This window comes from Phoenix dactylifera, chromosome 8, assembly GCF_009389715.1.
Source record: "Phoenix dactylifera cultivar Barhee BC4 chromosome 8, palm_55x_up_171113_PBpolish2nd_filt_p, whole genome shotgun sequence".
NCBI lineage: Eukaryota > Viridiplantae > Streptophyta > Magnoliopsida > Arecales > Arecaceae > Phoenix > Phoenix dactylifera.
This window is the reverse complement of record NC_052399.1, coordinates 6,342,759-6,369,761: the sequence shown is the minus strand read 5'-3', so window position 1 is coordinate 6,369,761 and position 27,003 is coordinate 6,342,759. Positions and strand designations below refer to the sequence as shown.

Genomic DNA, 27,003 nt, shown 5'->3' with positions numbered 1-27,003 from the left:
GCTAGAAAGTAACTGAACCTACACAATCATCCGCATGAAGTCACCTCAGTAGAGAATGATGGTAGAGATATGAATGCTACATGGCCCACACAAGATTATTTTTGACTTGGACGGCTGCTTATCGCTTTGAACAACCTCGGCGTGTACGGCTTTTTGGGCAATACCTTATGGGCGGCAATAATTGCACCCACATACAAAGAACCCAGCAAACCCTTACCTTGCAGGAAAGGGATACTGAAATCAGACAATAACACGACTATCTTGGTCGCGCTCACATTGAGGGACTTAATCTTCTAAAAATTTCCAAAATCCAATCTTGTATATTGGAGATTTTTTTTTGGTTTCGTTTCATACAAAATAGGAGTAAATTGTACTTCAACTACCGTGCAAATTATAATAATAGCAATCCGTGTAAAATGACATTTCTTTGTGTGGAGCCACATCTGCTCGATATGCAATATCAAATACTTCTGAGCAAGAACGAACTCCTAACCATTTCAAAACCAGCGATTCCCACAGCAAGAGACAAAACTAACAAAGCAGTGGGACAATAAAAGATGTGAATAATGCGAAGAATGAATTGATAGCATACCATCCCAAACTATGCGATTTTATTCCAAAATACCACTCGCCATCACTGCAAGAAATGATGATCTTATAGTACAATTCAAAAAAATAGAGGGCATATATGGTAAAACTGAAAATGGTATTTGACATTTGATATCAGCTGCGCAACAAAACTGGACTAGCATATCTTATACCAAGGAAGAGGCAATATCAAGAGCCATAGATTTTGTAAATAAGTTGAAAACTTTCAGCGTGATAGATGGTAAGCAATCCGGATGCCTGCAAACTCTTGAGATTCGTGCTCTTCTAAGGTGCTGCCGAACATCTTCAAATGTACCTGTACGGGTCAACCCACCATCTTCAAATATCAAACATTGAACAGGTGATTTCGACCACCTGCAAATTGCTAGTGTGGTATCTACTGGAATAGCTTCTTTAATCTACTAGCGGCAAGGATTGCTGTCTTGTTCGTTGGCTCCAAAACGAGTGCATATTTGAAATCTGCAAGTTCAGAGCGGCAAGGAGGCAAAATATTTGCATTCAGTCATTTAAACAATAAATTTGAGGACCGCTGACTTGAACTGGAATTTTCAACATCTACAATTTTTTGTAGTTTGGAAAAAGGCTTGGTCCTGGATGTCAGGCAAGCTAAGCATACCAATATTAGCAGATGCTCCTGCGCATCAAATCCTGTAGTGCAAGCTTAATAGGAAAGCCATCTTTAACCCAAAGATGTGGTGACTTCAGTGATTCTGGTTCCAAGCTCATGGCAAGGGCAGAATCCCATACTTTTAGAACACATATGCACGCACAAGTGCACATACCCAAGTGCGCGCGCGCGCGCGCACACACAGAGAGAGAGAGAGAGAGAGAGAGAGAGAGAGAGAGAGAGACCTTCGATTGCCTCTTTGTAATAGCCCAACATTTCCCGTGCAGTACCTCTTCGCAAATAAGCTTTGACATTCTGAACAAGAAACCAAAAAGAAAAAAAAGGAAAATGCTGAGAGAACTAACAAATTAAAAAATGAAACAATGTCGTCCTAGGTGTATGTAAGATATTTATTTAAATGGAACATCAGGTGGAGCTTTCTCAACTTTCTGAAACCAAAAAGGGAAGATCAACAATGACTGCACAAAAGCAACATGGAAGGATGGAAAACATGGCCAGTTTTGTGGTAAGCCTGCGCAAGCATGTAGCCAAAAATTGCTCACATGCACCTTGAGCCACAAACTTTCCTGCTGGCATGTGTCCCACCAGCCTACAGTACAGGGCCCATTCCAAAAGAAGGGAAAAATTGAATCCAGCACAAAACCACAGAAGCAGCACACATCTTACCAAAAACAATACATAATGGAGATCACAAATAATTCCAACTTTTCATTAGGTGAAGTCCACTCTACGGAGGAATCACAGTAGAATCGTGGCATGAATTTGAATTTTAATCACCCGGATATGCTGGTTAACTTATGGTAAAATTGATGCAGAAAGAAGGTTTAGGATTCATGCTTTATATAATCACCATAACGAGCTTCAACCAAGGTACTAAATTATGATATCAAGTCGAACCCACAAATTTTTGTTTTATACAACATTACTGACCTTTTTATCAAGGCTTATGGCAGCGCTGCAATCAGCTTCAGCTTGAAGGTAACTGGTTGAACAAAACAAGATCTTTCAATCATGAAGCAAATAATAGAATAAAAGAACCCAAAAGATAATGTAGTACCTCCCAAGTTCCAGATATGCAGCAGCCCTATTGCTATAATATGTTGCATTCTTTTCACTTAGTTTGATTGCTTCAGTATACAGATTAACAGCTTTCTGCCATTGTTTTTCTTTGTAAGCAATGTTACCCTGTCATAAAGCCATTGATACCAAAATAAGGAGAAATTCCACAGGTCAAAGGAACAGGGTTTAAGATGAGATGAGAAGAATTAATTCAAGGATTGAAGTAATAATGAAAAATTCAACCAAATCAAATGTTCAAAACAACCTACTTCAGAAGGCTTCATATTGTTTAACAAGTTTTAAGTTACTACAGAATAAAGCTCCTGCCTAATGATAACAATATAATATCCACAACAATGTCTTAAGCATAACACACTATCGACAAGAACAAACAAAACATTAGCTTATAAAAAGAGAGAGAACTGACTTTCTCTTTTGCAATTTCTGCAGATTCTTCCTTGCTGATGCTACTGCTTGACGATTTGGACTTCATAACTTCATCAACCTGCTCTTGAAGAGATGCAAACATAGTCTGGACAGTATCTAGTAAAAAGCGATCACCTCCATGCCTTGCAATAAAGGACACTGACACAGGACACTTTTCATGGAACCCTATGGGTATGGTCGCCTGCACATGCAAGGAGAAGGATGTTGCAGAAAAATCCTTAATGCATTAGAAATTAACTGGTATGACTGTTACCAGTTGACCAAGGTCAAGCAATTGCTATCAACAAATTTTTCAATTGCCAAACAAAAGCACTGTACCTGACAACAGCCTGACATGCTAGCAATAGCCGATAGACATAACGCACGAGACTGGTAGTCCGATGATGAAATTTCCTTTGCATTAAGTTTTGGAGGAGCTCCTAATACTGTAGGAAGAACAAGTATTCCATCATCCTGCACATAACCAAAATCAATATGGGTAACTTGGAAAAGTGCGAGGACCAGATCAATCACAGAATAGCTGTGTTAAACTCACACACAAAATTGTCATGTTGAGACTCCATCACACAGTGAAATACCAATGCAACCAAACCATACCTACTTTATACATATCATAATATTTCTACCACAGTGCACGCTGTACTTTTAGGAAAAGGCTGTACTTAGGTGCATCAATTGTCATCCAAGATAATATGCTGTTTAAATGTTTCATCAATGATCAACACACAACCTGTGCTCATTATTTTATACCCCATGGAGGAAAAGAACAAAAGGCCTGTTCCCGGCCCAAGCAGGCAAGATCGTCAGGGACCACCTCACAAGTACAAGCAAACAAAAGGTACCAAGCAAGTGATGGGTCATAATGCACAAGACAAGCCCCATGAGAGCCACAACAGCACTATGCATAAAAACCACCAAACCAGAACCAACAACCTATAGGTGAAAATTTGACAGAAACCAAGAGTCAGCTCAGGAATTTCCCTGTTTATAAAAATTTAAAAGTTTTCCACAAAGATTAATGCTTATCCCTCTTACCAAGATCTAAATAAAAGCATGATCTTAGTGGTTTATACTTTACAGAATCAAAATTTCAGGCACAGAAACTGATATAATCACCCAAACATTGATCACCAGGGCAACAAATTAACAGAAGTTCCAGACTCCTTCCCAAGGAAGAAGGGAAAAAGGGTGGAGAAAGGGGGGAAGCTAGAATATTAGAAAAGATATGATATGCACACATTCATCACTTGGCAGGCCAGAGTGCCTCCTTGCTAATTGGATGAAGGCCTAAAATTTAGGAAGCACAAGCTCTCCATATCCTTATACCCCAATAAGTCATAAAATAGGATAAAAAATATGATGCTGAAGACATCGATAGTTAAGACCAGGAATAAGTGTATCAAATGGTTTATGTTAGCTCCAGGACTTCTCAATATCAAACCAAAAGCTCAGGCAACACTATCCAATATCATTTGTTCCATTACAATATCTAACTCCTAAGCATGCTCCTTTATAGTGATTTCAAAATAGAAGGAAATGAAGCGCTTGATTTCATAATTATACTTGAAAGATACATATAGGGGTTGTTCTCTTGAGTGTATTTTAGTTGCCAAAATTGGAAGCCCGTGCAGGTGCATAGACGGAGATATTGTAGAAACACTTCTTGTAAGCAAAGTGCTTAGGAAAAGGTTGTGAATCTGAGTTTCCAAGACAATTCTGAAACAGGTGCATTGCCTAGGTAAACGTTTCTGCTACTAAGGATTGCACTGTACAGGAAACATTCTCTTTTATTTATTATGTTAAGAAAGCCTATTTGAGTTCATTTTTATTTACGAGTTCACCATAACTGAAGTATATTATTTTATGAGTGCATCATCTTTGAGTGGAAAAAAGGACTCCGCAGATTCAAAAAATGATCAAATTTAAAAAAACAACAAATTTCATCCAAAATCAGATGATGTCATCATCCACGTAATTGGATTTACCTTTAAACAGTTACAGCAGCAGCTCAAGTTTGTTAAGTTACCATGTCTAATATATGAAGATGAGAATGTTTTATTTTACTTTCGATGCACATGAAGCTTGTTTTGAATCACTGAGCTTACGCGTGTGCGTGCAATTTTTAGGCAACAGTTATCACTTCTCATATTACATGTAAGCAAACAACTACAGTGTCAGTGCAAAGATATCAAAGTTTCTAGTTGACATGTATGAATTTCCACTGAACTAGATACCTGTAATTAATAAACATAACCACATAATATAATCACAATTCTTTGGGTTTGACAACAAAATAGATGCCAATGGATAAACAGTAAACTAGTTCAAAGACATCAATTTCAAATGAAAATATAACTGGTGCAACTTTTAAGAAAAACAAAAAAAATTAAAGAGAAGTCAGCAAATGCTACTAATGGTTGAAAAACTTATGCTAAAATATTAGGACATGCATACCTTTAGAAGAGCATTAAGGGCCAAGCGTGTTTCATTTCTTGCATAGTGGCAGTATTCAATATGTGCATCACTATCATCCAATGAACTACTCATGTCAGCTAATATAGAAGGATCAAGGACAGGCTTAACGGAGTTGATCCACCTCTCATGATTATTTTTGAACTCATGCCTGTATGCAAAAAGGCTTAAAATGATTATCTGGATGATGGTTCTACGAATAAGACATAAAAACGATGATAATGGAGCTTATTTATGAATGGTCAAATAAGAGCAACGAGAAAAATTTTCAGCTTGTTTCCAGAAACAAAGCAATAAATGTTATCCAACAAGAGAAAGAATACTCTTAAGTTGGCATAGATGACTACTAGTATGAGTGCCAAGCATGCATAGGCCATAACAAGAAGACTTTAAACTGGGAATTGAGTAAATTTCATGGTGAAATATAATGATAGTCAATTTAATATCAATGAATCCAACTCGAATTGGTCAGCAAAGCATATATGACAATCAATATGCATATATGACATAGCACTGCAAAATTCATGGTTTTTGGATCCCATTTCTCCGATGAAACTATGATGAGTGTGAATAACTTTAGGCACTACCGAGAAAGGATAGTTGGCCCGATGAATCTAGGAAAAAAAATTACGAGAAGAAAACCACAATTATGTTCAAGTAGAGCCCAAATTATTGAAAGAGAAGCAAAGTTAATCATCATCATTTCTTGCATGTCAACGTGAAACTGTTAGTCCAATGAAGGTGCAAAAATCTTCTACAAGTTATTGCATTCCAAGGCCATATCAACCTCCATATCATTCATTTAAGAATGTCCTCTTTGCTTAGCTTGGTTGATTCTGGATAAGCCTGGTCCATTCTTAAAATACCTTCAACTAATCAAAGACCTTCGATATCTGCTTGGAGGTTCTGAAGCTATGGTAATTAGCAAGCATCTAGGTCATCATTGGATTTTACATGCCCCATACTCCCTTATTCAACCCAAAGATATTTTTACACGATTCATCATGACCCACAAACTCTCCCCTATTGGATTTTACTGTTAAACAACTAGCAAAGACTCAACATACTCTCGTATTCTCATCCACATAGGAATCCATGAGAATCCAATTCCACCATGAATCCTTTAGACCACTGAAGGCAATTTCCAACTGAGTTTTTAGCATGTCATGCAGAAATGCATATCCTTAGATACCAAAATTCTCCACTATCTCAAGTCTGTGAATTAAATAACTTTTCATATTAAAAAACATCAAACAATACCATTTCCAACCAACCAAGGTCAGTTGACTCCATTTTGACTCATTTCAAGATTTTAAATTTCTTAAAAACTCAAGTTAGTCTAAAAGTTTCCACAGATAATAAGTATGATCAAAAGAAATGTCTTTAGTTCATAATCAATGAGTAACCTAAATGAAACATCATAGTCAAAGACTCAAGTACGACAATATACAAGCATTTAGAATAAATTCATGGCAGCTAGTATGAACCTCCCAAGGCTCTTGTAGCAAATGAATCAAGAGGCAGACGCATGAAGTATTAAAGGGAGGATTAGTTGTACAATAAAAGATAACATGATGCATTTATAAGTAGAGTGCAAAAGAAAATTAATTCTTGTTTGCTGGAATAATTGAGTGGTTTTGAATCCTGTATACACAAAAATTTGAGACAAAGTAGAGATTTTTTAGATCATAAAAAGTTAGTAACATAGCTTAGATTTTCTAATGAAGCCCCTATTCATGGGCTTAAATTTCAATCAAAACTAACAACATGATGGAATATTATGGTGAATTGTCACATAAGAGGGGAAAAAAGAATAGACGGTGATGAGGGCTTTAAACAGATGTTCACATTGATGGAATAGATAGCCAAACTCTAGCCTGTTCCTTAAATAGTTCTTGCACAACAATTTACACTCCAGGACCAAAACCTATCAGATGAATGTATGAAGTCTAGTTAAAGCATAAACCACTAAATAAATGTACCAGTGACAATTGAATCGGATCAGCTCCGTACAAATTCTGACAGGTTCTTTTCAGAATGCGGACCTCACCTTTTTGTTATACAGGTAACCCGAGGGACTTCCTTACCCTTGAACTTTTTAAGAGCTTCACTTTCTTGTACCCGCAACCACGGCTCGAACACTAGAGCTTGATTTAGGTAAGGATTAGATAGAAGCTTGCTTTAGACTTTTGGTTTCAAATTTTGATTTATGTATACCGCTACAAATTCTGCTCAGCAAACATGGATCTGAACTTTCAAAAGAATTCCACTAAGATTTATGGCCAAAAAATTTGCCACAAAGCCAAATTAGATCCAGAAAATATTCAAGACTTATTCTTTTCTTATGTTGTGGAGTAGTCAAAAGAATTATTTTTGCATGTTTCTTTTCAGCACAAAAGGAAATGGTAGCATCATTTTTCTTAAGATATACCTTTTTTCCAGTCTTAGTTAATTGAAACTGGACCACATAAGACCACTGATGTGGGTATTAAAATCATATGAAACATATGGAAAGTAACCATCGTGAAAAATTCTTAAAAGGTGAAGATGAATCTATGAAATAAATCCTCCTTTAGATTTACCAATGCAGGGGTGCTTCATTTAAGTAGCATTCCATATCTTTAACATGATGATGTTGAGTAGAATTATTTGGAACAGAAGAAGATCTGGGTGCATAGCGGGAAGCAATGGCGAGGGGGAGAGAGAGAGAAGAGAGAGAGGGAGGACGCACATAGATAGAATTCATATATAAGAGGTGACAATAATTATATGTCTCAGTTATTTGATGGCTGAATTTTCTTCATTAGGAGTGATTTTTTAATATACCATAAAACATAGACCTAGATAATGATAAAAAGATAAACAGTGTTTTTATGATTGACCTACAAATGTTAGGAATTATAATAATATTATTCTATTGAAAAGAATGTTGGAAGCATTAGTCATGGTAGCAAATGGGCAAGGACTAACACATAGTTCTTTGACAATAGACCTGAAACAAAACTTTAAACTGTATAACTAGCCGCCACTACAATCATTTCTCTGCAATTTCTAAGCAAAATCAAATTAAAAAAAACAAATTAAGCATAATCTGTTTTTAGTTTTTTTATTACATAAGAGAGTTAATTTATGTGTACCAAGTACCAATATGTTCTTTGAGTCTTTGACAAACAAATATAGATGTACCAGGATTAGAACCATAAACTTCCTGACATGAGGAAAAAGTGATATTACACATCCAAAAATAAGTATAAAATTCTGGACAAGAAAAAGTGGTTCATTTCAAACATGGAAAAGTAACACAACATGCTAGTCATGTTTTTGTTGCCTTGTGTTTGAAGTTGAACACGACAAATCTTGTTTTCATGAATTATTATTGCTTTGTGCTTGCAATATTTCACTGGCTGAATTTGGTGCATTATCTTATCATTTTAATAAATTTAATGACAATCATGGGTAGGAGACGGAGTGCTCAACACTGTCAAAATAACCAGGTTAACATGATTATATTTATATTACCTGCCAAGATAAAACCATCTTTCATCCCCAAACTTTAGGGCCTTAAAATTGTATTGATGAATTTGCAAAAATGAAAAGCATGAGCTCCATGAATAGGTTAAATAACACAAACTACGGATACAATATTGGCATTCAAGTAACAAAAACAAACATACCATAAAACAACACAAAAAATATCCAAAAGTTGTATGATTTTCAACTATACAAGGAGCTTACTTGTAAAGCAGCCGCATAGCATTTGCAAGTGATAATAATGCAGTCTTTGAATCACCACTTTTCTTCCCATTTTGAAGCTGTTTCAAGCTGGATATTTTAGAAGCCAGATACTCTCCTAAATTTACATGGTTTAGAAGTTGCCCTGAAGCCATCAATTAATAATGTTACTGACAAGGTAGATCAACAATACAAAGACATGCTATCCATGGACAGTAAATAGAAGATAATTAAGCACTTGCAGAAAACCTACAGACAATATGGATCAATAAGCTAAAACATACTTCCAAACAGCTTCTCTGTAGATTTGATCACCACCTGAGTCGCCCTGCTATTTGGAATCTTTAATAGTTCAAAACAATCATCTGCTATAATCATATGTCTAGGCTGGCGGTGATCAGCATATGGAAGTTGAAGCAGTATGTGAGACACACGACGCAAGATACTGGGATCCTTAGCAAATAATCCTGCATAGCAGAAATATGAGCTAATTACATGAACAAAATTTCTTCCTGTAAAATGTTCACCCTATATGCCATGTTTTAACAAATTGAAACACAAAATACCTAATTAATATTAAAACGATGCTGAATAAACTAGCAAAAAATATATTCTTTCAATGCATTTCACTATGAAGATTATACAGTTATAATTTAACAAAAACTTCCTTGAGCATTTATGTTAAATGCTGATCAAGTGGTTAAAAAAAAATGAACCCAACCCTATCTTAATTTCATTGGAATAGGCAGGCCTGTTCCTAAGCTGAGAACAAAAAACATTCACACAAACCCAATTATTTCAGGCAGATTGGCAGGTACAGGTGAGTTAAGGTCAGATCAGGTTCATTTTAGGTCAGCAGAAAAAATAAAGATGAAAAAACTAACCAAATTCCAGAATAATTATAATTGAACCGAAACAAGCAGATCCAAGCCCAGCCCAATAATGAAAAAAATCTTCTATCTACTATCAATTATCCTAGATGGGTTGGCAGGTGTAGTTTAGAAGTTCATGCTCTTGACTATGATCATATATCGATAATTATGATGGCCATGATCATGATATATTACCACTGAAGGATACTGATCCAATTCAAGGATTAAAAAGTCATGTTGGGTATCTGTTGCTGGAAATTGGACCCGGGGGAGGCCGTCGGCTGGGAAGGAGGAGCTGCGGCGTGAGATGGCGGGTGGCGGTCCGTCGGCGGGCGGCGTCCTCCGGGGGACCTGCAAAAAGCCGGTGGCCGGGGTTTCCGGCGGCGGCCCTCCGATGCTTAAGTCAGAGGGGGGCTTAATTTTGGAGAAGGAGAGGGACTGTATGTAGAAGTCCGAAGCTTTCCCTTTGGGAGGAAGAAGCCTTCCTTTTATGGGAGTGGTAGGGTTACCTGTGATGTGACTGGGCGAATTAAAGGGTTACCGTCACGATTGAACGTGGGCGTATGAAGTAATGAGTTGCCGTGGATGGCCCGTTCTCATCATGGGAGGAGATGGCGCGCAGCCAGAGCTTGCTTGAGGCACGTAGTGCAGTCCATTCTTGGGAATGGTGAGGCGTTGATAGTCGTAGCAGGGTATGATCCTTGGTTGATATGTCGTAGCGTGGCCGGCAAGTAAAGCATGGTGCAGTGAGGCTGCTGCAGGGCATGGCTGTAGCATGTGGACGACAAGGTCGGCCTTCTGAGGTCAGCTCGGCCTTATGTGCTTGGCCTTCTGTGCTCGGCAGCCTTCTGAGCTCAGCCTACATGAGCCCGGCTCGGACTGCATGAGCTCGGTCTGCACGAGCTCAGCCTTCTGAGCTCGGCCTTCTAAGCTCGGCTCGGCCTTCTGAGCTTGGCTCGGCCTGCATGAGCTCGGCTCGGTCTTCTAAGCTCGGCTCGGCCTTCTGAGCTCGGCTTACATGAGCTCGACTCGGTCCTCTAAGCTCGGCTCGGCCTTCTGAGCTCGGCTCGGCCTGCATGAGCTCGACTTGCTGTCGGATTTGGGTGCTTTAATTGTATTTGTGGGGTGGTCCATTTTTCTCCCAACACTACCCCCCGACTTCCGAGTTTGAGCTGCTTTTTGGCTTGGGCGAAGGAAGTAGTCCAGTCGTCGATCATCCTGTAATATAGCCAAACATCTATGGAGACGTACGTGCCAAGTAGAGTGTACCTCTCATGCAGTTGGAGCTAAGTGCTTCAGGTCGACTCAGCGGCCTTCTTTGGCTTGTGGTCGACTCAGCAGGGTGCCCCCACTCAGATCGGGGCGTGTTGTCGTAGGAGGCGTCGAATGTCGTTGAAGGACGTCGAACGGCGTTGACATGGCGTCGAATGGCATTGACATGGCGTCGGATGTCGTCGAAGGGCGTCGAATGTCGTCGAATTGGCGTTCCGAGCTTGGTCGGGGCATCATTGGAGACACATACAGGAGACGGACTTCCTCCGTTGGTGATCGTGCGTATTTATTCGGAGCGGGGCGACGTTGGAGATAGGGATACCCGTAGGTCGTTTTTTGGATTCTCCGACCTGAAAATAGGTAAAATATTAAAATTATTTAAAGCCAAAGTGGCGTCCTGTACCTTTTTGGAGACTTTTTAATGGCTCTCGAGCTTTGAAGTCCCTCAGGACTTGGCTTAGCACCGGCCTTCTGAGGTTGGCCTTTGGAGCTAGTTCTTCTGAGCTCGGCCTGCATGAGCTCGATCCGCGTGAGCTCGGCCTGCATGAGCTCGGCCTGCGTGACCTCGGCTCGGCATTCTGAGCTCGGCTTGCATGAGCTCGGCTCGGTCTTCATGAGCTCGGCTCGGTTTGCATGAGCTCGGCCTGCGTGACCTCGGCTCGGCCTTCTGAGCTCGGCTTTCTGAGCTCGGCTCGGCCTGCATGAGCTCGGCTCGGTCTTCTGAGCTCAGCTCGGCCTGCATGAGCTCGGCTTGCATGAGCTCGCTTTGTCTTCTGAGCTTGGCTCGGCCTACATGAGCTCGATCTTCTGGACCATGAGAGGATTTAACTTCATAGTACTTTCTTGGGGTGGAATCTCCTGTGAATCTAGCCAGAGGAGCGCTCATCCTTTGGAAGGCATACAAAATAAGGCATCAGCCGAGCTTTCATTATGTACTAAAATTCTTTTTAAAGCCTTGCAATGATGAAGGAAATAGCTACAGCGTCGTCATAAAAAGGGCTCAACACTCTTTTAGTCTTCATCGGAAAAGGAGATGACTTTCGTAGTACACGGATGCTTTGAGGAAACTCCTTCTTCCGAGCTCGATGCTTCAGGCGCCTCTACTCACCCGCCCTCTGATGATATTGTTGATGCCTGCGAGAGGTCAGTTGTCGTCCTGCTCCTCACGCGGCACTAGGTTTTGTTCCTCAGGCTCTCTCCTGTAGGCATGATCACGGACAAAACAACTCAACCGACCTCGACGGACAAGTGCCTCGATCTCATCACGGAGCTCGAAGCAATCCTCCGTATCATGGCCGCAATCTCGGTGGAAGTGGCAGTACTTTTTGGAGTGCTTCCGTGACTCTGTCGGTCGCATCCTCAATGGAGGTCGGAGGTAGCCCTGACCCTCAATCTCCATGAAGATCTATGCTCGGGTAGATGTGAGGGGAGTGTATGTCTGAAACTTTTGGAGGAAAAACCTCGAGTGAGCTAGGCTCTTGGGCCAAAGAGGCTCTTTCTCATGCCAGAGGGATCTGCTGCTTGGTTGGGAGCGCTCCTCGTGGCGCATCTTCTGCATCTTGGCAGGTTGTTCGGCTGCCTCTCGCCGAGAGGCCATGGCTTCCTCAGCCTTGGCGTACTTGCGAGCTCGGGCCAACATTTCAACAAAGTCGGCGGAGAAGCTCTTCTCGATGGAGGAGAAATTTGTAGGACCGAGCTCCATTCTTCAATGCCGACATGGCGATTGACTGGTCGAGATTGCGAACCTCCCATGTGGCCGAGGTAAAGCGACTGATGTAGTCTTTTAAGGATTCTCCCTCCTTCTGCTTGATGGCGAAGAGGGAGTCTGAGGTCCGGCGCTGACGCCGGCTAGCGGCAAAATGGGTGGCGAGCTGCCTGCCCAGCTGTTCAAAGGAGAGAATCGAGCTAGGTTTTAGTCCGGAGAACCAAAGACGAGCTGCCTTGCGGAGAGTCGCTGGGAAGGCTTTGCAGAGTAGAGCGTCTGTGGCTCCTTGGAGTGTCATAAGGGCCTTGTAGCTCTCCAAATGATCCAGAGGATCGGATGAGCCATCATATGGCTCAATCTGTGGCATCTTGAACCTCTGGGGGATTGATTCATCCATGATCCATTGAGGGAATGAAAATTCTGTTGTAAAGTCAAGGTCGGCGTCTCGCTTTGGGCCTTGGTCTTGAAGCATCTGTATCTGCCACTCCAAGTCCTCGACTTTTCTACCGAGCTCGGGTGGGGCTCCTGTTGCAGCTTGGCATGGGGCAAACCCCGCCTCATATAGATGCTCCCGTACTCGAGGCGTCAGGCTTCGGCGCGAGCTCTTAGAATAATGGATGCGTGAGCTTGGGGGTCGAGCTCGGTGGGAGCTTCGATGGTGGCGACACTCCACAGAGAAATAACATCGCGAGCGGCGTCCTGAGGACTCATGCTCGTGAGGAGGTAGTAAAGGTTGGTCTTCTACTTGCCGCAGGCCTTGAACGGCCGCAGTGAGTGCTTGGACTTGTTGAACAAGCAGGTTGAACTGCTCTGGTTGAACTTGGAGGACTGGATCCGCCGGAGGCCTTGGTGATAGGTTCTGGATTGAGTGTCCAGAACTTGGTACACAATGCCGGAAGGCGTTAGAGGCTCCCTTACTCCTTAGCTTCATGGCCACGACTCGGTCCCTTCCTCTGCGCCAACTGTTGCTGGAAATTGGATCCGGAGGCGGCCGTCGGCTCAGAAGGAGGAGCTCCAGCGTGAGATGGTGGGTGGCGGTCCGTCGGCGGGCGGCGTCCTCCGGGGGACCTGAAAAAAACGGTGGCCGAGGTTTCCGGCGGCGGCCCTCCGATGCTTAAGTCAGAGGGGGGCTTAATTTTGGAGAAGGAGATGGACTGTATGTAGAAGTCCGAAGCCTCCCCTTTGGGAGGAAGAAGCCTACCTTTTATAGGAGTAGTAGGATTACCTGTGATGTGACTGGACGAATTAAAGGGTTACCGTCACGATTGGACGTGGGCGTGTGAAGTAATGAGTTGCCGTGGATGGCCCGTTTCCATCATGGGAGATGGCGCACAGACAGAGCTTGCTTGTGGCGCGCAGTGCAGTCCATTCTTGGGAATGGTGAGGCGTTGACAGTCGTAACAGGGTATGATCCCTGGTTGATATATCGTAGCATAGCCGGCAAGTAAAGCATGGTGCGGTGAGGCTGCTGCAGGGCATGGCTGCAGCATGTGGACGACGAGGTTGGCCTTCTGAGGTCAGCTCGGCCTTCTGTGCTTGGCCTTCTATGCTCGGCAACCTTTTGAGCTCGGCCTGCATGAGCTCGGTCTGCACGAGCTCGGCCTTCTGAGCTCGGCCTGCATGAGCTCGACTCGGACTGCATGAGCTCGGCCTTCTAAGCTCGGCTTGCATGAGCTCGGCTCGGTCTTCTGAGCTCGGCTCGGCCTACATGAGCTCGGCTCGGCCTTCTGAGCTCGACTCGGCTTGCATGAGCTTGACTCGGTCCTCTGAGCTCGGCTCGGCCTTCTGTGCTCGGCTCGGCCTGCATGAGCTCGGCTTGCTGTCGGATTTGGGTGCTTTAATTGTATTTGTGGGGTGGTCCATTTTTCCCCCCAACAGTATCCATGCCAGTCACCAACCTGCATGGCATGTACCACGGCACATGTCAAACTGATGCAGGGCATGGGTCAGTATGGTCACGGCAGGCTGGCTTGCCCTGCTGCATGGCCTTTTCTCGCTAGAATTGGCTTTTTCCATCCTTTTAATTTCTATACCTTTAACGTTTCTTCTAGCTAGGCAGGCGATATTTGATATGAAATTGTTATTTTAACGCTTATTTTGTTTCAAATTTCGATGCAGTGACTTACATCAATGACACATTGCTGTCACCTTGTTGACCTAGCTAAAAACTCCCCTCCTGACCTTCAAATGAGCCCCAAGTGTCTTCACACCTTTAACCTGCTACCAAGTGGTACTGGCAGGAGTCAGTTCAAGTTTTTTACCAATAATGCCATGGGCCACTCCCAGTCAGTGTGGCCCATGTGGGCCAACTAAGGGGGATCCCTAAATCCCTGATCCAAATAAAAAAACCTCATATGGTTACTAAAGAAGTTTGATGTATCTGAACATTTGATCGAAAGATACATGAAGTTACATTTAAACTTCAAAACTCATCAGCTACGTACAGCATGCCTCTACATTTGTATAGACATTAAGCTATTCATACATGCATGTGATGACATAAGGATATATAGAAGCGGGAAGGTATATCATACTTTTAGGAAAATTTATATATCACATCCATATCTGTATTACCATGCTCCACCCATGTCCATGACAGCTAATTCTAACCATTGTCATTATTGCTTTAGCAAACAACAAACAAAATGTACTCTAAGAAGAGTCCCATAGCTTCAAATAAGTATATATCTTAGAGCGCAAAAATAGGAAGAATTTAAATTGTGAAAAATTTATGCGCGTACCTACAGTGTCAAGACTTGGTGAGACTGGAATAACACCAATATTCGAAACAGCAGCATGTGAAGGTCGGAATGCTAATATACCACAAAATCCCCCAGGTATCCTCACACCACCGATAGTGTCAACACCTACACATGTTTATGAGTCAATAAAGGAACTGCCCATGATGCATATATGACAAGAGTAACCCTTTTTTCTCCTTTTTGCAGCACAAATCAAAAGAAAACTAATCAAATACTGATGTTCTGATGATTCCTGAGTTGCAAGAAGAACTATGCCTCATATGTCGAAAATATTGACATTAACACAGCTGGGACAATTCCATTTGACAATTTCAAATTATTGGACAAGTCAAAAATGAAATTCAGATATCAGATACAATTCTACTGTAAATATAAAAACTAGTCCTTGCGGATGAATATGCAAGCCAAAAAATAAAAAATCAATATGGATGTAAAAGACAAGAAACAAGGTTAATGTAAATAACAGTTAAGATTCAAATAATCACTGGTAGGCCCTTAAAATGACACATTAAGAATTTTTTGGAGCAGATGAAGACAACAGGAACCAAATCTAACATTCCACCACGATCAAATAAAAAGTCAGTTACACTGTCACAGAAGATGAACCATCATATTCAGTTGCTGGAGAATACTACTGTCATGCTCGATAAAACCCATTTCACATGGACAAGAATGGCCATTGAACTTCGTAGTATGGAATTAGGTATTTTGTAGTTAAAGAAAGATGCTTCAGGCTACATCACCTTAAAACAAACCATTCAGGTATTAAAGGTTGTTAACTTGCAGGTCTTACTAGCTTGTCAACAAAGAAAAAATTGGAATTACAAAACCCATTGCTTGTCAACCCAAAATGGTAACACCCCTTTGCAGGCTGCAGTTGGTAGTTTGATTTTCAGAAACCAATCAATTTTCATTGGAGGTTACACTTTTTCAGAATAATACTACTGTCTCACAATCTCACTCCTCTAAAATGGTGCAAGCAATTTCTACAGGAAAGTTAATCTATGAAATGCATGGAACAATGAAAACCAAGCCTCTATCGCCCATATTTTTATATGAGATGCATTCAGGAATTGGCAAGCATAAGCTCACGAACCTGCTCAATCATACTCCATTGCTTGGTTCCAGTTAAATGATAATCCAATTTGCTATCCGCTCCCTCCAGATCATCACAGAAGCATTCCCTTTAACTACAATACTAATTGATTTTCTTATTACTCTAGAGGCCAATGAACCCTAAAAAGTTCACTTAAGTCCGAACTTTTTCCCTAATCAGTTCTGTCTACATATGTATAAGAGGACAGCAAAAACTAAAATCAAGAAAGCAAAAACGTCCATGTATTTGCATCACAAGAAATGTTATTGAGACTGGAGGTTCTATTGCATTCCTAAAGAACTCAAAAAAATTAAGCAAATAATAGTCGAGGTCATGGTCAAGGGCAATGTATATCTAGGTCACCTCCAGAATAGAAAAAGCAACAATAGAGCTCCAAGAGCATACAACAAATGTCAAGGTACAAAGACCAGGATCTTCTATAAAAATTCAGTGAAAGTAAACTAGAGGTAGTGCCACAGTTTTGACCAAGCAGTCATCCTCCGTATTGCATAAGTAGAAGCTACAGCAGGAAAAGATAAAACTATTGTTCATCAGTGAAGCATTATTAAGTCTATGGCCATTTGGACATACAAAAACTTCATGGTAGGAGCTCAAACCAACCATGAAGCATTGTAGAATTTCTAACAAGATCATTCAACCTACTGAACAAACTGACAGAAAAGCCTGACACAAATGGGCTTTATCCAGAAGATGGCTATGGAAAGAAGAGAGTGATAAATCAGTAAGACCGGATGATGGACAGAAAATGCCACCAATGTGCAAATTATGGGAGAAGACTAAAAAGTCTTCCACATACAGGAAGTTATGTATTCCACTAGATCCTCAAACACACAAACATGATTATATGAGGTCATAAAACATGTGAAACTGTAAATTTCTTAAATGCATGCAGGTTGCGGCATACTAGTATTCATCAGCTCAACCATGACTAGTTCAATGGGTGGTATTTCACAATATACGTCTATAAGCTAGTTATTACATATTAAGAGAAGGCAAGCCGGCTATGATTTTTTAAAAAACAGTCATGTTTGTTATCATTACATCTTTGTACAAAATATTTAGTGGTTTAGAAGCTCACCCAAGGAGAAATCAACTAGACCACTAGCAACAGCTACAGCTGATCCACTCGAGCATCCTCCAGGTATTCGCTCAACAGCTGCAGGATTGGTTGGTGTACCAAAATGTTTGTTTTCACCATTGATACTGAAAATATAATGTATTTAAATTAAGCAAAGGCATCATAAACTATAAGGAAAATAAACCACAAGAGAAAAAAAGACATGATAAGATTTTAAATCTTCACTGAAACCCTATTGGGGCCCTGCTGTATAGAAAGAGGTCAGTTCAAATGTCAAAAGAGGCCGCACAGTGGTAAATTGATTGTATGTTATGTTACAAATGTAAGCAGAAAATGTGAATAATGAAATACTAATCTGACCTATAAGCCATCTCATCAATCACTGTTTTTCCAACACAAGTAGCACCCCCATCTACGAGAGCTGAAACCACTGAAGATGTCCGTGCTGCAGGATCATGAGTTTTTGCCCAGTCTGGATTGCCGAATCCAGTTACATATCCATTGATATCGAATCTGTTGATCAGTGAAGCAATCAAGAATTCAGCTATGATTGCCCAATGAAAGCCATTAAAGTATGTCAAAGAAGTTTTGAGGCATGATTTCTTTGATAGCTAGCATAATAGTCACTTGCAGTAAGCAGTTACAAGAAAATCAAAAGTACTAATATATTTTAAAATAGAACAGCCTTGGCACGTACTAAAAACACAAGTTCAAAAGATTAAGAATGTCCACCTCACCATGTTTGATCATGAATTCACAGAAATGGTTGAATCCAAAGACACTGATGTGAAAACTAGACTACATATCAAGTATCAAGCTCCAATTTCAGAGGAAAATAAATGTTGACTTTGCAATGACTTAAATCCAAGAAAATGGGGATGAAGTAACAATAAACATACTCAATCAAGTTATATGACCACATCTCTTTCTCTGCAGATTGTTCCAAAATGACAGAATGTGTGACATTTTGCAGATATGAGGAGCGAAGAGCAAAAAATCTATTTGACATGCTTTGTGGTCATTGGTTTAGTTATCTGATTCATGCTTGGACCCAAGATTTCAAATGTCTTACATTTAGAATATGTTAAAAGTAAAAGTATTCTGTCATTAGGAGTCAATAATCGTGCTCTCTCACAATTCATTATCACCCACAATATCTAAAGCACCTAGAAACAGCACATGATGATTGACATTCTAGGTTTGCAGCTAGGGAATTAGTGGTGTAGGAGGGTGGTAGCTATGAACAAGATAGCATTCCTTTTGCTTCTAATTATCATTATAACTTTTGCTTATGTATGGGAGTTCAAATCCCTACTACTGTAATAGGGCTATCTCATTCCAAATATCTTCATCTAAAGGATAATTTTGTAGAAACCAAGTAGAAAGCCTTGATTGATTTAAGTGAGTTGCTTAAGCTTTTCATACCTAAAATTGTCCACAACAACAAACAAAAATTATCACAGTATGCGGGTTATTATTTCTATGCTATGAAACACAATAAAATACATAATTCTAGTCGCTTGCATCTCGTTCTTGTTGCTATCTTTAACATGTCCTCATTGCACGGCCAGCAGCCAACACCGGCCGGCAGAATCAAATTATACTTTTGAGTCTCAGAATCAAATTAATAACCCAAATCATATTTCACCGCCTCCTATTCCCCCGAAAGGAATCAAGCACTAGAAGCTCATGACCACTTGCTACTACATAACAACAAGCCCTAAATCACAACAGGAAGGAACATACTATCAAATCAAAACCGTCAAAAACATCTCTCTCTCTCTCTCTCTCTCTCTCTCTCTCTCTCTCTCGTCAAGAACAAATTAGGCATAACTGATGATTGGAACAGTGAGAAGAAAACCTAGAAAAGATTAAAAAGGGGAGAAAGAGATGATTAGATCAGGGGATTAGAAGAATAAGAGAAGGATAGATTTAGGAAAAAGCTTACATGTCGGCGACGGCGAAGGAGAGGCCAGTCAAAGGATGGGGAGCCTTGGGAGGGGCGGGCTGAGGGGGAGGGAGGAGCTCGAGCCGCTCGACGAAAGCCCCGAAATCCTGCTTGATGGCCCGCTTCAGCCGCCGGGTCATGAGAAGGACGCCGGCGAGGCCCAGGCCGAGGAGAACCCATAGGTTGGTCGAGGAGGACATGACCCGTCTCTCTCCTCCCCTCTCGCGCGCACTTCTTACTTCTGGGAGCGAAAAGATTGCTGAGAGCGAGCAAGGAGTAAGAGGAGATGGATGTCACGGAGAAGTGGGAAAGGGAGCGAGGATAACGCCGCAGCCCCTTCGTCTCTTTACCCTAAAAAACTGCGGCTTATTATTGCTATTATTATTGTTTTTGTTTTTGTTATTTGGTAAGGCGGTTTGCTGGTTTGCAAGACTCTTCAGTTCCCGATTAGATATTCGGCGTGCTTCCGTGTTTCCTTGCGTATTTGGGATTTCTTTTTAAATATCGAGCAAAAACAACCCAGAAGGAAACCGGCGCCGCTGCCCCTCTAACCTAGGCGTGTTCGGGTGGACAAGAATTCTAGCTGGATTCTTTGCCCAAATTTTATTAAAAAAAGAAATTTTTTACGTTTCTTTTTTTTTTCTTCATGCGAGCTTGGGATGATGGCTTGATAGCATCGAACTGGGTCTTTCATTCATAATGGATCATAGAGGGTGGGTTGGGACTCGGGAAAACTAATAGGTACGATTTCTACAAGATATTTCTATAAAAATTTTATATATATTTGATTTTTTTTCCTTATAGGCTAGATAACATCTTCATCTGAGCATGAAGAAACGTTTGGTTTAAATGCACAAACATTTAATCAAGGTACTGTTAATGTGAAATTGTCCATGATATTATCTTTGAACTTCTAGACTAAGACTATTGATCAATTAATTAACCCAATATAAGCCTATTCCTAGCATCGCCCTTGTTTTCCTTTTATTTATTTATTTTGAGATGGAGAAAATTTAAGCTGCTGCCCCTCCTCACTCCTCCTAGGCCTCAGCGTAGTAGCCAAGTAGATTGAGCATACCACTAGTGAAACTAGGGGTAAAATAGGAGATGAAATATTTAAAAAATTGTGAGAACCTATATGGGTATGTGTTTAGTCTCACATCGGTTATTCGCCGAGGAGATTTTAGGTACTTAAACAGGACCAAGAAATCTAAAAAATACTTTCTGGCTAGCCTTTTTAGATGAGGTCCTGGATTGTGATAAAGAGTATTAGAGCAAACTCGGCATATAGCCTATGTGGATTAGGGAACACTGCAGTACATATTCATGAAGGATGACTATAAGCCGATCGTGGTGTTTGTGATTAGATTTGAATAGATTTAAATTCTTAGCCTGACGAGGACGTCAGAGCTTGAATATGAAGAGTATGTGAGAACCTGTGCGGGCATGTATTTAATCTTATATTAGTTATTTGCTGAGAAAATCTTGAGTACTTATATAGGACTAAAAACCTAAAAAATACATTTAGGTTAATCTTTTTGTGCGAAGTCCTGAGTTGTGATAGAAATAGCACCTAAGTTTCAAACCTGTGATCTCTTGCTTGAGGCAAGAGAGTTTTTGCGGTCCTTGCAACAACCAATGATGCATGAACTTGTTGAGGTTGTGGATTGGTGGTGTTGGTTAACTTTTTGGTCCAATGGAGCCGCTTGGTGTGATAGCCTCATTAACCTTGATCACTCTCGGAGAAATTAACTATATGCATTATCAAGAATTCTTTGTTTGTTTGTTCATGTATACTCCTACAGGTACATATTATAGGAATGTCACCTTCCTTGTTTCAACCTAGAACGTCTTGCTAGTACATGAAAACTAGAGGGACGCCAACCAGCAGATGTAACTCACATTGGTGGCATCATGAACTCTTGTTAGCAGCTAAAACATCAAAATAATTATGCACTAGATGTCATCTATTAAAATATGGAGGCACAAATGCTAAATATATGCTAACGGTGCGTGTACGGGGAAGCATTTTGTGAACTAATTTCAAATTACACTCGACCTTGACATCTCTCTACTTGTAATATTAACAAATAATTGGATATTATTTAAAATATTTGCCAACTAGATGAGAAGAAGGTAATCCGCAAGGGCTTGTATAGGAGGAATTGGTTAATTTTCATGTCATGCTACTGTTCTTAGAGACACGGGATATAAAAGAGAAGGCCTGGTTGGATATTTTTGAAGTTATTGAAATATTTGATTTTTTTCTTTTTTAAAAAAAGGTGGCCCTCCTGATGAAAATTTAGAAGAGAAGAATAGAGATGAGAGAAGCTCTGGAATGGATGACGATCCCCTTACATCAGTCGGTTTGAAATACATGAGCTTATATAGAGCTCACTCCCCAGTTTAAAGAGATACAACAGAATGCCGTTGGGAAAACGGATTTTGGTGGGATTCCGTTTCAGAACGGAATTAGTTGAGCTTGAAACATTTCAACTGAAACGTTTTAGTCTGAAGAGGGAAAAGACTGTAAGGCTTTTGGTGTCCGTTGAGATCCCCCCTTAAGCTGAGTTCTGGGAGAGAACTCGAAGCTTGGAACACAATAGAGAGTGCCGTTGTCCAGAGAGTGGTTTTGTGAAGATGTCCGCTGGCTGGTCTTGAGTAGAGATGCGGGCGAGGCGCAGCTCCTTCGATTGTACTTTCTCTCGCACGAAGTGGTAATCCACCTCGATATGTTTCGTGCGAGCGTGAAATACAGGATTTGTTGCTAGGGATAGAGCAGAAATGTTGTCACAACATAGTTCCGTAGGCTCGGAGATGGGGATCAGCAGTTCTTTGAGTAGTCTACGAAGCCAAATGATTTCGGTTGAGGTGATTGCCAATGCTCGGTACTCGGCTTCAGTAGATGAGCGAGCAACAGTAGGTTGCTTTTTAGCAAGCCATGAGATGAGGTTTGATCCAAGGAAGACACAGTAGCCTGTGGTTGATCGACGATCAGAGGCATCCCTTGCCCAGTCAGAGTCACAAAAAGTCGAGAGAGTCAAGGAGCCGGAGTTGTAGTGTAGGAAATGGTTCACTGTGCCTTTGATGTACTGGAGGATCCTTTTGAGCATCTCATAGTGAGTTTGCAGAGGGCGATGCATGAATTGGCAGATGTAATTGACGGCGAAGGAGATGTCCGGTCTGGTGATGGTGAGGTACTGGAGAGATCCAGCCAGACTTCGAAAATATTCAGGATTGGGGAAGGGTTCTAGTTCCTTAGTGGAATGAGGCTTGACTGACAGAGGTGTTGTGATAGGTTTGCAATCCAGCATCCCAGCCTTTTGTAGAAGAGAATGTGCGTATGTGGATTGATTCAGAGCCACTCTTGATTGTGAATGAATGATTTGAATCCCCAGAAAGTAAGACAGAGTTCCTAGGTCTTTAATCTTGAATCTGTTCTGCAGCTGAAGAAGAAGCTGGGTGATATCGGTGTTGTTGTTCCTTGTTATTAGGATATCATCAACATATACAAGAACATAGGTAGCACTGCCTTGCTTGTTGAGAAGAAAGAGGGAAGGATCAGCGGAGCTGTTGATGAATCCGAGCTGAAGCAGATAGGATGTAAATGTGGTGAACCACTGCCGGGGGGCCTGTTTGAGACTATATATTGCTTTTCGCAGTTTGCATACATGATCACGTTTGGTTGGATCTGTGAATCTCCGGGGCTACTCCATGAATACATTTTCTTCAAGTGTACCATGCAAGAAAGCATTCGACACATCAATCTATCGCATGTGCCATTTTAGTGTGGTGGCTAGAGCTATCAAGACCCGAATGGTCTGAAACTTAGCTACCGGGCTGAAGGTTTCAAAGTAATCTATGCCATATTACTGTTTAAATCCTTGAGCCACAAGCCGGGCTTTGTATCTGGCAATGGATCCATCAGAGTGATGCTTGATCTTGAAGGTCCATTTGCAGCCCAGAATATTTTGATTAGAGGGACGTGGTACAAGATCCCAAGTTCTCTGCTCAAGAAGAGCGTTAAATTCTAGAGATATGGCGGATCTCCAATGGGGACTGTTGTTAGCAGCAGTAAAGCATGTAAGCTCCTGATGCTGAGAATGACTAATAAGGGAAAGTATGTGTTTGGGTTTGAGGGAACCCGTTTGCGATCGGGTGACCATGTGATGTCTTGGAGGAGGTGGATGTGATGAAATGGTTACAGGAGGGGTGAATGTGATTGTGGGAGGTAGGTTTGGAGGTTGTACAGCAGTAGTGTTTGGTTGAGTGGATGTGCTGGAACGGTTGACAGGAGAATATGGAGTAGCTGAAGTGGATGTGAGGAGAGATGCCGGTACTAGAAGAGAATGAGGTATTGAGGTTGGTGAGATGGAAGAAGACTGATGCGAACCTGAGAACGGGAAGTAGTTTTCGTCAAATGTGACATGGCGAGAGATGTAAATCCGACCATTGCTGGGATTATAACATCTATATCCTTTATGACAAGTAGAGTAGCCGAAGAATATGCAGGGAGTGGAGTGAGGTGATAATTTCGTGCGTGAGTATGGCCGAAGCCAAGGAAAATAGCGACAACCGAATGATTTAAGAAAGGTGTAGTTTGGAAGTTTTTGAAACAATACTTCATAAGGGGATTTGTGATGGAGTAATGGTGAGGGCAAGCGGTTGATGAGATAAACCGCAGTTAGGAGAGCTTCAGTCCAGAATTTTTCAGGGACAGAGGAGTGAATGAGCAGACTCCGAACCACCTCAAGAATATGCCGGTGTTTTCGTTCTGCAGTGCCGTTTTGTTCTGGGGTGTGAGGGGAAGACATTTGGTGAGCAATGCCGGAAGAGGAAAAGAGAGACTGAAATTTATGATTATGAAATTCTCCACCACCATCAGATCTAAATGTCTTAATGAAAGAAGAAAATTGATTTTCAACTAAGTTCTTGAAGTGTTGAAAGTGATAAAATACATCTGATTTGTAAGCCATAGGATACACCCAGCTGAAACGAGAAAAATCATCAATGAACAAGACGTAATATCGAAAACCATTGATAGAAGGATGAGGGGAGGGGCCCCAGACATCGGAGTGGATTAGTTCTAGAGGACGCCGGGAAGAAATGCCACCGGGTTTAAAGGGGAGCCGATGGCTTTTAGCCAGACAGCAAGCAGAATAGACAGCAGCTGGTGCTTTGGCATCTCGAAGAGAAATGTGCTTAGTGAGCTGGAAAGTAACACGATCAGCTGGATGTCCAAGACGATGGTGCCATAGAGTGACAGTGGAGAGGGTGGATAACAACGCATTCGGTGAAGGGGAGGAGTTGGAGAAGGTAGATGGGATCCGATACAGTCCCTTAGAGCATCTTCCCCGAAAAAGTACCTGTTAAGAGTGTTTATCCTTGATGATAAGACCATTAGAGTCAAAAATGAGTGTGCAGTTGTTATCCAAGGCCAATTTGTGAACAGATAGTAAATTGTGCGAAATGTGAGGAACATGAAGAATTCTGGAGAGGTGAAAAGTATGGGTTGGAGTAGGAAGAATACCAGCTCCTGATTGATGAATCGAGAGTGTGTCCCTATTGCCGATGGCCACTTGTTCAGTCCCATGGTATGAAGTCGGCTGATGAATGATGGAAGCATCCGAAGTCAAGTGGGCTGTGGCTCCACTGTCCACTATCCAATCCTCAGGAGGAGCAGGTCGAGGGGAGGAAGTTGTTAAGAATGCCTGATGACTTACGGATGTTTGAGGCTTCTCTGCATATGAGGTATCCAAGCGAAACCAGCAGTGAACTGCTGAGTGCCCTCGCTTCCTGCAAATCTGACATTCTATAGGGGACTTACTGTCTCGAACACGTTCTGGAGCGGTCCAAGCTCCAGCTCTTGCAAATGGTCTCGATCTGCCTCCACCTCTTTGTGTAGAGAGAAATCTGCCGCCACGTCCTCGTCCTGGAATAGCTGTTAAAGCAAATGTGGAATCGCTTGCTGGTTGGTCCCTCTCCTTGGTATGCAGGATGATCTCCTCACTGCATAGAAGAGCATAAAGCTCATCTAGAGAGAGTGAGGAGGATCGAGTACGAATTGCTGTTGCAAAAGAGTCGTAGGATGTAGGTAATCCGTTGAGCACATGAAGGATGACATCTTCAGGATCAATCTGTGAACCTGCAGCAGCTAGAGCATCAACCTTGTGTCGAATCTCATCAAGATATTGGGACATTGATAAATCCCGTTTTCTGATGCTATGCAACTCATTTTTGAGTTGAATGATATGTGTTCTTGTACCAGAATTTAATATGCAATCTAGAGCTGCCCAAATTTGGTGGCAATGTTCCAGGTTGATGACATAAGGCAGGATGGAGGGGGATATTATAGAGTTTAGTGCTGGGTCTAGGAATTGATCCACAAAAAGCCAGGTATCATGGGTAGAAGAATCGGAGAACTGTGTTTGGACAGAGGATCCATCAAGGAAACTGAAAAACCCACTTGCTTTGAAGATCCTGGTGACTTGGGACCTCCACGTGAGATAGTTTTCAGAGGTGAGTTGATTCGATACTAGAGACCGGATTTGATTCAGAAGAAATTTTAGTTTGGGAGGGATGACCTGAGTGTCCTGAGTTCGGGCATCTTCTGCTGCTCCGGTGACATGAATGGATCCAGGAGAGGCCATGGGTAAATGCACTTCAAAGTCGATTGATTGCTCCGTCATCTATTGTTGAAGATCATCCATCAAAGTGAGAGAAAGATTGGGAGGTTGAGCAGGATCAACTGCTCTGATACCATGATGAAAATTTAGAAGAGAAGAATAGAGATGAGAGAAGCTCTGGAATGGATGACGATCCCCTTACATCAGTCGGTTTGAAATACATGAGCTTATATAGAGCTCACTCCCCAGTTTAAAGAGATACAACAGAATGCCGTTGGGAAAACGGATTCTGGTTGGATTCCATTTCAGAACGGAATTAGTTGAGCTTGAAACATTTCAACTGAAACGTTTTAGTCTGAAGAGGGAAAGGACTGTAAGGCTTTTGCTGTCCGTTGAGACCTCCAACTTAATTCTATTTATGATAAGATCTGCAAGATTAATGGGGAAGCAAAACAGCTAAAGTAAATTGAAGCTCAACAATCTGAGGACCCAAAGAACAACGAAAACATTCACAGATAACAGCGGCAACATCCTCTTCAAATGAATAAGATCTTGAAGTGGCTCTTCCAAGAAAATTTGCGACCAACTTCTTCATTATCCGCTCGAAACAGACATCTCCACAGATTATGAATCAAAACACGTCATGACATGCAAAGTAAATACCGAAATTACTTAA

At 41.5% G+C, this 27,003-nt stretch overlaps 2 protein-coding genes across 2 annotated transcripts; both read right to left on the bottom strand.

The window, feature by feature from the left end:
- Positions 1-566: 566 nt before the first annotated feature.
- On the bottom strand, positions 567-20,100 carry LOC103721391 (outer envelope protein 64, chloroplastic). The gene is made up of 13 exons (XM_008811585.4): positions 19,702-20,100; positions 18,114-18,266; positions 17,754-17,878; positions 15,538-15,663; positions 9,232-9,414; positions 8,951-9,092; positions 5,198-5,366; positions 3,062-3,196; positions 2,724-2,924; positions 2,295-2,422; positions 2,168-2,219; positions 1,462-1,531; positions 567-1,068 (listed from the first exon to the last, which is right to left on the bottom strand). The coding sequence occupies exons 1-13, from the start codon at positions 19,899-19,901 to the stop codon at positions 986-988; spliced, it is 1,767 nt and encodes a 588-aa protein (XP_008809807.2). The 5' UTR covers positions 19,902-20,100; the 3' UTR covers positions 567-985.
- Positions 20,101-22,262: 2,162 nt separating this feature from the next.
- Positions 22,263-23,015, bottom strand: LOC108510926 (uncharacterized mitochondrial protein AtMg00810-like). Its single transcript, XM_017841129.2, has one exon. The coding sequence runs from the start codon at positions 23,013-23,015 to the stop codon at positions 22,263-22,265; it is 753 nt and encodes a 250-aa protein (XP_017696618.2).
- Between the last annotated feature and the right edge of the window lie 3,988 nt (positions 23,016-27,003).

What these genes read in the sequence shown, in the direction of transcription:
- LOC103721391 (XM_008811585.4), bottom strand. Translation starts at nt 19,901, where the DNA reads ATGTCCTCCTCGACCAACCTATGGGTTCTCCTCGGCCTGGGCCTCGCC. An exon ending in TACAGAGAAGCTGTTTGGAA is followed by an intron (nt 9,093 to 9,231) that starts GTATGTTTTAGC and finishes TGATGGCTTCAG; the next exon opens with GGCAACTTCTAAACCATGTA. An exon ending in CCCTTAATGCTCTTCTAAAG is followed by an intron (nt 3,197 to 5,197) that starts GTATGCATGTCC and finishes GGTTATGTGCAG; the next exon opens with GATGATGGAATACTTGTTCT.
- LOC108510926 (XM_017841129.2), bottom strand. Translation starts at nt 23,015, where the DNA reads ATGCTGGATTGCAAACCTATCACAACACCTCTGTCAGTCAAGCCTCAT.